General features: G+C 35.4%; 1 protein-coding gene across 1 annotated transcript; it reads right to left on the minus strand.

Moving 5' to 3' along the window:
• Nucleotides 1-123: 123 nt before the first annotated feature.
• Nucleotides 124-7,843, minus strand: LOC105048428 (uncharacterized). Its single transcript, XM_010927727.4, has 10 exons — nt 7,280-7,843; nt 7,044-7,181; nt 4,574-4,762; nt 1,978-2,115; nt 1,739-1,860; nt 1,524-1,656; nt 1,310-1,439; nt 1,091-1,170; nt 842-976; nt 124-647 (listed from the first exon to the last, which is right to left on the minus strand). The coding sequence occupies exons 1-10, from the start codon at nt 7,763-7,765 to the stop codon at nt 414-416; spliced, it is 1,785 nt and encodes a 594-aa protein (XP_010926029.1). The 5' UTR covers nt 7,766-7,843; the 3' UTR covers nt 124-413.
• Between the last annotated feature and the right edge of the window lie 5,214 nt (nt 7,844-13,057).

Genomic DNA, 13,057 nt, shown 5'->3' on the forward strand with positions numbered 1-13,057 from the left:
ACGCTGAAAGGGCAATAGAGATACTTTACTCGCAAAATTATAAAGAAAAAGCTCCAATTGATCAGTCCAGGAGATGAATAATCGCGCCACTACAGCAGGTAACAAATGGCACAAATCTACACATGCATCAATGGATTCATGAATCCAGCAGCAGAAATTAAAATCAATCAAAACACAACTATTCTTCATCCCTCACTGCAAAAAGAACTATAAAACAATTAGTCTTTAAAAAAAGAACTACCTAACCTCCGTTAAGTCTCTCAACAACTTGTGAATTCTAACAGGTATTCCATGGAACACTTCTCCAAGGAAAGAAAGGCAAAGCAAATAAACACTATTGATTTTGGATCCGATTTCCTGGACTGTTTCTCCGACTGGTGGCTGAATCAGGTTAATCAGGCATTATTTTATGATCAGAAAGATTGAAGGGAACCAAATGTTGCATGGATCTTATTCCAATCCCAGGAGTCCATGTTTGAAGACACAGCAAAACCAACTGCAACTGCAAGCAAGAGTACACAAACACCACCCTTTAAGCAGCTAAAGCCACGTGCTAACCTTCGCAAGATCAGCTTGCAATACTTGTCTGCATCTCTAATGGATGCTTGGTTGGTGGAATCCACATCACCAGATAGGGCTTCCTCGTTCTGTATGACAGAGAACACCAAGTGCCTCAAAGAAAATAAGCTTGCATTGAAACATTTGATGCCAAACAACTACATACTAAATTCAAAGTCGCAACATATTTGCAAATCCATGATGCAAAAAGTTAAAAAAACAGAGACAAGTTTGGCAATAATGAAAATCTAGCATTTAACTGCCCATCCATAAATTTGCTTACCTTTGCCCTTAGGTGCTTCAGTGTCTCCCGCAGAGCATCAGGAGGAGATAGTTTTGTTGAATAATCCTTCCACTCACTAGACAATTTTTGAAGAATAGCAACACTTGCATTCATGTTCTCCAAGTGAAGTTTTTCCTGATATTATTATTTAGATAACGTGGACACCAGATTAAGCAATAATCAAAAGGGCTAGCTAGAACAATTTAAAATTATTGAAAGAAAGTTCAAAATTGGAATAGAATCACTCACCCACAGCTTGTAACAGTCAGGATTTTGAGCCAAACACCAGATAAAAATATCAGCAGCTTCTCTGGTTAGTTCTGGATTGTCTGCAACAAATGTATGATTTAAGCTATCATCATTATGACATCAAGTTTACATAATTTGCTTCCCTACAAATCAGAGAAATAAGACATAAAACATGAAAAAAAGAAACAAATCTATAATGCAATAAAGCAATTTCCATACTTTCTTGCATTGCTTTTACAGCAGCAGGCAAAAGCTGTTGCGATGCTTGTTTTGTACTTTTAGTCCCAGGAGAACCTGCAAGAGCCAGCTCCTTAAGAGTAGGATACACCGCCTCAAACCTCTCTGTGGCCTGCACAAGATTATGTTTTTATCAACAATGCTCGACTCCAGCTGTGTGGAACAAAGAAGGCAAAGCTATCTTAGAAAAACATACCTTGACTCGAGCATTTGGGGAAGGAAATGAAGCCCGCATCAGCAAATCAAGCGCAGCAGGTGGTATTAGACGTTCCCCCTTTCTGACAGCACCATTCAATAGGATAGGTCGAGCTTTTGGCCCTGATAAAATTCTGCACAGAAAATGAAAAAGAAGCTAGTATTCCAAGAACATGAAGATGGCAGATATGTCACTACATTTTTCCTAAGGCCAACCTCTCGGCCAACTGCAGAACTAAGTCCCTAGATTGTGGATTCCCGCTTAATTTTCCACAAATCAGAGGCAAGAGGAAATGTGCCCATAAATACATCCCTATGGCAAAATCTCCCTGAGACACCTGTTTAAAAAATATAAATAAATAAATAAATAAAATCTTATCAGTTCATAAGACAGCAGATGATGATGACAGCTTGTTTCCTTCAGTCAAACAAGGGAAAAACGATAAACAAGTTACCTGAGCAATTGCCCAAACTATAACAGGGAGTTTCTCTTGTCCCTGATATTTGGGGTTCTCTCTTAGTGTTGGTAAAAGGTTTATCAGTATGTCAGGCTTCCGTCTTAACGTCATTGCTAGAACAACAAATATTGCAACCTGCAGTTGGTAGCATTGTATACAGAATGATGTGAATGATAATTTCTACTCGTTATTTATCAGCAATTTTTCCACAAAAACTAAGTTGGGTTCATTTTTTTTACTAGATTTTGAAAATCTAAAATATTTTATATCATAGGAGTATGAAGCAAAATTGGAGGACATTCATGGCCTATGTTCAATTCAAAAACTCCATGACCATAATTACAGATTAAATTTCTGTTGACAAAAAGTATCTAGGACTCATTTGGTTTGTGGAAAGTGGAGGGTGGAAAGTGCGATCAACAGGAAGTGGAAAAAAATCTCCCCTTGTTTGGTTGGAGTTTTTAAAGGAGAGAAATTTGAAAAAGATATTCTCGTAGGAATACAGTTCTCATGTTTCATGGGATAGAAAAACTCATGTAGAATATAGGTTTTTGGCTTTCCCGTGGGATGGGAATTGGACGCTCTTTTTGTTTGAAAATATCCTTTTAAGCCATCAAAAGATCTATGGCTTAAATGAACATTCTCTCCATCACAACACCTCAACCCTCCTCCACCATGATCTATGGCCAAAAATACCCTTAATCATCATAATTTTTTATCTACAAACAACAGCAACGTATAAAATAGGATAAGGTTTTCCCTTGTATTAAAGATATAATAGGTATTTTACACAGTTTTTCTAGAAAAGTGGATGTTCAACGAAACATAAGCCGCTGAAATAATCTACTTTCCCATAGTCAACCGAACATGCCAAAACCACTTTCCTAGGCATTATATTCTTAGGAATCACCTTCCCAGAAATAATATTCCAGGGAAGAACATTTCTTCCTGTGAATCAAACAAGTCCCTAATGTATATGTTCTCTCTGCTATATACAACTATGCACCGAAGAGCCTGCTGAACTGTTAATGGTATGAACAAAACCACAACCAAAAATTCAAATCAAAAAGTCAGTCTTTAGACATTCTGCTAACTTTCCAAACATCCACCTAAGTTATAGCTAAGCTAATAAACTCTAAATAGTTATGTATAATTGACTAACATGAGAACCATGCTTACCATACTCTAGTAATCCAGCCATGTCCTGGTTACTTGGTACGAAAAGGAAAAAATGGTGTTATGGTAATAATAAAGTACACTGAGTGCCCTATAGACTATAGTCTACATTATCCATAAGATTTTTTAAATAAAATTTGATATTTTTAATAACTTTATGTGGATGACAATTTGAAAGCATATTGAATGCTACATTGGACTTCATGCCCCAAAAAGCACAAAATGAAAATAAGCTACACCATGCTGGCTAAGTTTTATGGTATGATTAAGAAAAATCTTTAGAATACCCTTATGTAGATGATAGTTTTAGTATACCGAGCACTAAATTAATCTTGTTTTCATAGCCTTTTTCCATAAATCAATTACATACCCCATACAAGCAGAGATGGAAAATAAGGATGATTTCCATGATGCTTCTTAAGCAAACCTCAGATGGTTGATAGATGTATCCAGAAAATAGAGGACTTGTCAGAATGGGGGAAAGAGTAGGAGGTTCAGACCCATAGCCAAGAAAATACAAGCAAAAGAAACACCCAGAAACAAACAAACCCCTCGCATTTCTCAGAAGACATAAAAAGAAGAAAGAACCTATTGGTTCATAAAGAAAACTTTCATAGAGGAAGAAGAATCAAAGAATTTTTAGATGAAACAAAGAAAAGATCAAAATAGAGAAAGAGAAGAAAACAAGCAAGAAAGAAAAGGAATATAGGAAAATAGAAAATTTGCTTGCAGGATATTATGCAACTCTGTATTACGTATATGATCTGAAGAGGACAGAAAAACTAGCCGGATGATTATTGGTCAGTGTCCACTTTAAGATGCTACATCAACCACTCCATTTCCATTTTAGTCAAATTGGTCAATGTCTTAGCATTTAGACCTCTATTTTTAATACATAACATTAATTTACTTTCTTTTGGCCAACTTATCACTTCAACTAACAGTAAACACCCATGTCTGTTTCACACAGATTATATGCATCAGATAAAACTTTTTTCAATCTTATTATCAAGATGGCTGCAGGTGCCCAAAAGTTGTTCCTTGTAGCAAAATATATGGAAACAAAAGAGGTACAAGAAATGGGAAAGTTTTGAAGCAAGCTACAATGAGATATCGAGAGTCAAAGTTACGTAACTTTGACATATATATTAAAAAAAAAAAAGAGTCAAAGATTTGTGAATAAACCATTTAGAATTTTTGACAAATTGAAATCAATTTTCACTTCTCAGCTTGTTATATTCATCTCACTTATCGTTTTCCTTCAACAAAAAAAGAACTTCTTGATATATAGTTTAAGATGCTCACTGTCTTTATACCGGTTTTAAATTTACTAAATCTCATTCAACTCCTCTAGCCATGATACCAGCACATTCCATAAATGACATGCAGAATCTGGAAACTGTGGTTGAACATTCACCTGAGCCTTTGCTGGAGACTGTTGAACAGATTTTTTTGAGCCTCTAGCAGCTGCTTGAAGACTTGCCAGATCAGAAAGGATGGCATCCAGACACCACAAAACAAAATCACCAAGAGCATCAGTTGATTTCTGGGAAATCCAATCAACTGACGTTTTATAAACAGATTCAGATATGTGGCACAGAGGAATCTGTTCCAGATAAATGAAGATGATTAGATTTCTGGTTTCAAACTGAATAAGCAGCTGACAAGCTCCTTCATAGAGCTCATATAGATTTAAAATCTTGTTAACTATAACCTCAAAAAGTGAATAACAACAACAAAATGAAAGAGTTATCGAGAGCATGTTGACATAATTCAGATGTTTACATGCAACTAGAAACAAAAGAACATAATGTTGATGAATATATAAACATGGTAAATGAGAAGGCACATAACTGACTATGAAGTGAGAGATCCATGTCACTTGAGAAGAGAATAAATAAATATAAAGGAAATCTTGGAGAAGATAATAAATAAAGTAGAATAAGTATATCTCTTTCTGATGAAGTCCCTTGAGCAGCCTTGCTAAAACTCCCACACTTAAAAATATCACCTTACATCATTGTTAATTGGATTTTTTGCCCTGTATCAATTATCACTATCTTGCAAGCAAAAAAGCCATAATAGAATCTTGACTCATCCCTTTAGCCAGTAGAAGTCTTAGTTGGTCTATAGTACTTCCATATGCAAATTCATGCTTAGTTAGAATCAACAAAGGTCAAAGCTAAACAGAGCTGCTCAACCATGCCCAATCAAAGGGACATTTATGCTGCAAGCACATAAGCCAAAAAAAAACTATAGTATGACTTCCACAACTTGATCAACCTTACCCTAAATTGGTCAGAGTTCAACAACCATGGGTCATGGTCATAAATGATTTGTATTTTGTATCAATGACCAATAACGTCTGATTACAATCACACATGATGAGTTATTTTCACTTTGGTACTTGCTACTCTGGTAAACATGTGTGAGAACAAAAGACAAACAAAATGAGGAAAATGAGCATTTAGAGAAGTTCTACATACAAATATGAATATTCATGAAATGAAAAAGACAAGCAACAAATGAACTGAAATTGGCTATCTGCAGTTTCCTGAATCATTGTCATTTTGCCACGGTGCTGAAAAGAAAAAAAAAACATTGCATATGAAATGGATCTCCAAGCAAATAAGCTCGGATTACTTTTGTCCATTCATCGGACATTATAGTCAAACCAGGCCAACCATCATCGACAGCATTCAACCTCCTGAACATGGTTGTAAATGGTCCATTAAGACTGTATTTAATTATCATTTGTCACCAGATGCCACCAGAGCTTGCTTAGGCAACTACAGTTAAACTACACCTTACTATTTGAGTGCAGTGTTATACAATCAAAGATGAATATGTCATAGCAGATCAATGATGTGTATCGATAAATTAAGCAGGATAATGTTGTATGGCTCCTAAAAATGGTGATCGAATCTCACAACCTAAGCTCATATTTTAGCATGTGACACATTGGATCATTAAAAGTAACCTGCCACCAATCCATAACCAACAATTGAAACAATTTCAGGTTTCTTCTGAATTCAGCCTATGCAAAGCTCTCTTCTCAGTAAGATCAAACTGCATGCAGCCATTTAGCCCCTAAACAAATAAAAGTTCTCATCCTCATGTCCTTGAGGAAAAAAAATGAATATAAGGCAGGCATTTAAATTTCCAAACAAGGTGCATTTAAAATAAACGACAATGTGCAGATCAAAAATGTCTGCCAATGATCTAGTTAACAGTTGTGAGTAAGAGTCCAATGTATGCACCAATTGGATGTAGAAAAGTTTCCCAGTAAAGCCATGTTACTTTTCTCTTAAAGAAAGGCACTTGCATATGTCTTGCTCTGTTGCCCCATGTGGGCTTTGAGTTCAATCATTTTGATCAGATCCATCAACCCCTATCTACAATAGGAAGGTAACCACAAATGACCTGGATCGCAATAGATGTATGTACTGTGATATACTGTCATACAAGAATTCATATGCTTAGCTAGAGATCTCTCCAGATGTGTGGTAATTCACGAAACACAAATCCAAAACTGAGACCAGAATAATTCCACTCCATCAAAGGAATATGCATGTTGAAACATAATTACAGTACATTTGAGAAATATAAAGATCGATTATGTCAATTGCATAAAACGACTTACGAGCAATCTAGCACAAGTGAAATCTCAGTTTCTCGGGAATATAAAGATCAATTATGTCAATATATTTCCTATTTCAAATCGACTATTGACAACGCCTGCCATTTTTAGGTAATCATCAAACAAAAGTACAGATAGTATTTTATCGATAAAGGGAAATATTTTACACCAGAATCTTCTTATAATAATAACAACAACAATGATGATGATGATAATGATAATTTTTAATCAAAAATTGTGAACCCACATCAGCGATCTTGGAAACAGGGGACTCCTTGAACATCTTGGTCCATGGGAATTGCGATCCGCTGACCGGGGCAAATGAGCGCGCAAAGTAATCGGCGAACCGCATGAGCTGAATATCCTGTTGCGATTCATAGGAAACCTGAAAAGGGGAAAAGATTAAATTCATTCCCAAGATTCGATATTTACAGCAATAGACGGAGTATTCGGTCCCAAAACCTAATCAGATGGAATTCTCACCGACACTTCCACAAGAAACGCGCCAAGATCTCCGGCGTCGATCTTGGAGGCCGCCTCCTGGACCGTGACCTTCGGTTTCTTGGGCTTCTTCTGCTTCACCTTCTTGGCCGCCTCCCCGTTCTCCTGTCCCCCGCGGGAGGCCTCCGCGCCACTATCATCGTCCTCGTCGTCGGACGTGGCAGCGGCGGGCCTCGATCTGGGGGCGGTGGTTCCGGCCTCGGCGACCACCGCGACAGCGGTTGCAGACTCGAGGGCGCGGCGGCGCTCCAGCGCCTTCTGCTCGACAGAGGCGAAGACGTGGGAACTATCGCCGGCGTGGGGGAGGCCGTTGGGGTGGTGCCGGTTGGGATCGGCGGCGTTCGACGAGCGCCTCTGGCGCTTGGCGTAGGTGACCTTCTGCCAGCCGTGGTCGGGGTCCTTCGCCGGAAAGGCGGCGGCGGCGGATGAGGACTCTTCTACGAGATAGGGATCGAAAGTGTCCTCCATAGGGTCGGGCAGGGTGTCCCTGTTTGGGCTTTGACGAAGAAAAGGATGTAACAAGAGGGGGAGTAAAACGGAGAACGGTGGGGGTGTTCATATACGAGCAGGCACAGGGAGGAAGCGAAGGCGCCCCTTTGGACGGGTGTTCCAATTCAGGCGGTCTTCTAAAACGACCAGCCCTTTACTTGAAATTACATTTAAGCCATTTATGATGTTTACAAGTTTTTCTTCTTATTTTTTGTATCATGCTTTTCAGTATTTTATTTGGTTTCTGAGTACAGAAAGAAAAATACGATGATCAAAGCAACAACAGCACTAACTAATTTTTTCTCCTACAACCCGGATGTGCAGTATTTTTCCAGTTACTCCAAAAAATTTAACCAAACTGCTGATAACCTCTTTACCCAAAAATAATAATAATAATGGCAACCTAACAATAATGTTTTGTAAATAATTTGATTTATAAAATCTTTAGTAAAATCAAGAACTTTCTTATTCTAGTTCAACTATGATTATGACTCAATTGTGATAATTGCATGACAGCATATGAAATGCATCACCATATTTTTTGTTATCTTTTCTTTACCATGATTTCAGTTCTCCTCAAAAATACTAAAATTCTCTATATTAAATTTTATTTTTTAGATATATATATATATATATATATCCAGAGGTCATGACACTAATATGAGTAAACGAAACATTGATAATAAATAATTTATTTTAAAAAATTAAATAAATAAATAATTCCTAAATTTCTTTGTGGGAGTAGAATTTTTGCATATTTTGTTATGCTTTTTGTTTAGTCTTGAGATACCAAAGTTTAAATATCCACATGGTGAAGGAATTACATGTGAATATTCTCACTACTTAATATTATAGATTATCATAAAAAAAAAATATATATATATATATATATATAATTTATTTTTATTGAAAATATGTTTTAATTAATTGAAGTTATTTTTTTAGATCTTAAGAGAATAAAATGAATTACCATGAAGTATTTTGATATCTATCACCAAAATAGGTATCTTAATTCCATGCCAAATTTGATAATAAATTATTTTGATGATTGATTTGAGATTCAATTTCTATAGTAGTAGTCAGACATTTTTTTATATATAATCACTTTAATGTTCAAAATAATACCGTATGTAAATGAAAAGATCTTTCTAAAAAATTAGTCATGACAAGAACTAAGTTGGATTCAACACTTAATCCAACCAATTAACATGTTTAATTTATGATGGTCATGTATCATACTCCAAGATGCTAACGAGATGGACTTGAAATATACATGCAGTGTATATATATATCAATAATGATATAAGCTATATAAAACATTGTGTAAAAAAAATAGTTCCGGCTAAACTTATTTCAAGTTAACATAGTTTATTGCTAGATGAAAAATAATTACAATATAATACTAATATCAAAGTTAACCCTTTAATGAGTTACATATATCGCATATTTTAGTGGCACCATATGCTTAACATTTTATTTAGTAGAATTTTATTTCTTTAGCTTTGTTTCTAATCATCTCTTCTGGACATGCAAACAAATTGTTCCATATCTTTTTCTTTAAAGAACATTTCTAATAATAGTGGTATCATATTTCCATTCTATTATATTATTAATTAAATCATAATATTTCTAATCTTGCAATACTCTTATAATCAATCATAAGAAATGGAGAGAATAGCTAATATATGAGAAAAAAAGATCATATAGACTAGTCAAGCAGATAGATGTAAACAAAACTATAAAGATAGAATGGATAATCCACAATGTAGACGAGTATAAATGTTCATCAAAATTATTATACTTACATGTATTGAATTCAATTTAGATTTATAAACTTCAGACGTATATATTTGTCCATGATACATGCATTTGTTTTATAACTACTATTTTGTGCAATCCTATATTTTGTTTATTTAGATGCTATCTCATCCATCTTTTTTTTTCATTACATAAAGCTCCACTTGTCTCCTATAGTATTTTATAAGACCATTACAATTTTCTTCAGTCCAATTTAACAAGGAATGGCAAGAATCAGTAAATACTTTTTTTTTCCATCATGAGAATGCATTATGATGGAAATGCATAAAACTATAAAATATCCTTAAAAAAATAATTTAGGATGGAAGTGCAAAATTAGTCTCTAACTCTTAAAGTACATCATCATCTTACCAAATCAAGAAAAATACAACCTAGGTGCGTTCATTCTCGTCACTAGGATGAATCCAAGACATCCATTCACCATGCATGTTAGAAGTGTTCAGATGAAGCATGGTGCCATTTTAGTAATTTAGAAGATAAATGAGGTTGTTTGCATGTGAAGGGCAGAGCGTGCACGTTAGGCATGTTGCCATCATTCGCCGTTTCCTTAGATCCGATACACACGGGGAGCCTCGAATCTTATTTTTATTACATTTATTGCTCCATTTAATATTCCTGAATTCCACTTTAGAAGATAAAATCCGCACTCGCCGACTCGCTGTAAACTGCGATCTTTTCGGTCCGCTCGGGCGATAAAGCCTCTCGCCCTCTGATCACCAAGTCAAACAAAAAATCTTAGCCGTCCATACCGTGGCCCTGTGTCTTTTACTGGAGTCAAAACTTCTTTGACGGTCCAGATCTGTCTGGAGTTTGACTGGGAGGTAATTCACGGATTCATTTTAACTGGACGACAGCTGGCTAGATAGAGATTCCGGGCACTCATAAAATACGGAAAGTAGCGATATATATGTATGCAAAAAGGAAAATAGGAAAAATCCACGAAGCAATACCGCATAAAAATTTTGTATGCAAATAGGTCGACCGTAATTGTTCATCTTATCCGTCTAACTTATCCTGGAATAATAGGTTAGATTTTTTTTTTTTTTTTTTTTTTTTTTAATGCAGGCATTTGTCCATCTTTGGGCCTTCCAGTCTATTGACTAATTGTTTCACTATAATTTCCTAAAAGGCCTAGAGATAAGGATAGAAAAAGAACATTAATCGCGGATACAATTTTTTAGTTTTCAATCCACATAATAAGATTAATTAGTTTCTTTTTTAAATACTCAAATCGTGTTAAACTTCTATTAAAAACAATATTCTAGTATTATTGGATACCAATGATTGTGAATTGAAGTCAATAATAATGATTTGTTAGTCCATTTTGAGGCATCATGGAAGGAAGATAACGCAGGGGCTGTTAAAACTTTAATGGGATGTATTATTTATGCTAGCACCAAAATCTATGCAAATTCTGTATCCGAAGTAAAACTTCAAGGAAATTGGAAAGGAATATTAGTGGCTTCTCATCAGCTAAAATTTATTAGTGGCTTCTCATCAGTTAGAATTTACAAAATTTTGGCTTGAAGGTTATTCAATGAAGACAATCTCAAAGGATTTGCCTGACTTCCACATCATTGCCGCACCCTCTTCTTTCAGATATGTTGCAATGTAGTGAATTAACTTTTCCAATATCTCCCATGTGTTTAGAGAAGCAAACCAATCTGCAAACAAACTTGTAGGCCTTTAAGATGGCTTTGATTTCCACATGTCTTTTATGCCCAAATAAATAAAAGAGCTGGTTAATTAATGCTATAATATCACCAGAATATGTTTTCTTAGAACCTAGCTCTCTTTTTAATTTTCTCTCGAGTATTTGGACCCTTGGATTTATCAAAAAAAAAAAAAAAAAAAATCTTGTTGCATGAGAAGGCCTGGTATATCCTTTTTCATGAGGGATTATGCGATAATCATTATATGGCTATCGGTTTCATCATCTTCTACATGCTAGTTCCCACCCACTAGTATAAGATTTTCTCAAATTATGCATTCTTTTAAGATGACACATGCTTGTACCAAAGTGAATAGTGCATTGGGTTAAGATCTATGTGACCAATCATTCTACGACTACTTTATGAACTTCTTCTTCTTCTACAACTCTCACTTAGATTTTAAATATTTTACATACTGATTCTCATGGTGGTATTTATTTAATCATAATATAACATCCGATAAATAAAAAAAAAATTCAGATTAAGATATAATATAGCAAATAAATCTTAGAAAGTATTACAAAGAATCAATTAGCACCTAAGAAATCTTTTATAAGTTTTGTAACTGGTATGACAATGTGCGGATACGTGGGTAGCAGTGTTTTTTCACGAAAGAGACTTTCCTGGGCACATTGATTGAGTTGGGCTCAGGCCTTAAGACACGTACCTACGGTAGGCTCCAGCTGCTCCTTGCCAAGTTCAATATTTAAATATTTAAGATTAATATTTTTACTTCCATCCCCCCCTCACCCTATTTTGGTCAAGTTTCCTTCCAGACATATTTCTCAAAGAAAATTTTCAACTATCAACATTTTGTCAACACATGTTTTGGAATAATTAGCTTTTAAGAATTAGATTTAGCTATTCTATACTCATGGGCGTGCCGTGCTAACACAAATAAAGATCTTGACATATGAAAACCACGAGCTTAACCAATTAGCAGCTATACTTCTGCAGGAAGTCATGGTTTGAATATTATCATGGTAGACATCATCGGAGAGTGATGATGTGGAGGTTGATGAAGTTCTCTAGGTCAGACTCTCTCTTTCCAGCCATCCACAGTTCCAAATAACTAATTTAGAAACGCGTATTTATCTCTAAGAGTGATTAAAATGAAGACCAACATAGGATGTCTACTCCAAAGGATACAGATGTGGCCTGTGACTGACCCGATCAGACGATCTCTAAATAAAATAGTTATGTTTAGAATTAATATAACATAAAAACAGAGTTTCACTGCATAATATAGAGACAGTTTCCCACTTTTTTTTTTTAAAAAAAAGGAGGGTAGACAGAAAGGAAAATATGAGACAATGAAGGAATATTTATTTGAAGAAAAATAATGAAAGGGTATCCTAGTTATCCTTTGACAGATGATCATTGACGGTACTGTCATTTTTAAAATTTTTTTTTTTGGTAGAATTATACTTTATTCATTCGAAACAAGTAACCTTTACAATATTTACAAGGATTGTCTGACAAAACCAAGCGGTAGTAAAAGTAAAACAAACAAAGAGTGGCTGTACATTAAAAGGAACCAGATACAGTATAACTGCAAAGAGAGGAGATCCAAAAGCTGGTGAGACCGCAGTATCATCAGCATGCCATGGGCGAAGATAGGGAAGATTAGCAGCCTGTATATGAACCGCAAAAGAAATTTGAGTTGCCCAGTATTACGATATTGGTTCCGAGCATCAAAAGCTTTGAAATCTTGATAGCCTGCAGCATTCCAATGCAGCAT

The sequence above is a fragment of the Elaeis guineensis genome, chromosome 7, assembly GCF_000442705.2.
Source record: "Elaeis guineensis isolate ETL-2024a chromosome 7, EG11, whole genome shotgun sequence".
Classification (NCBI taxonomy): domain Eukaryota; kingdom Viridiplantae; phylum Streptophyta; class Magnoliopsida; order Arecales; family Arecaceae; genus Elaeis; species Elaeis guineensis.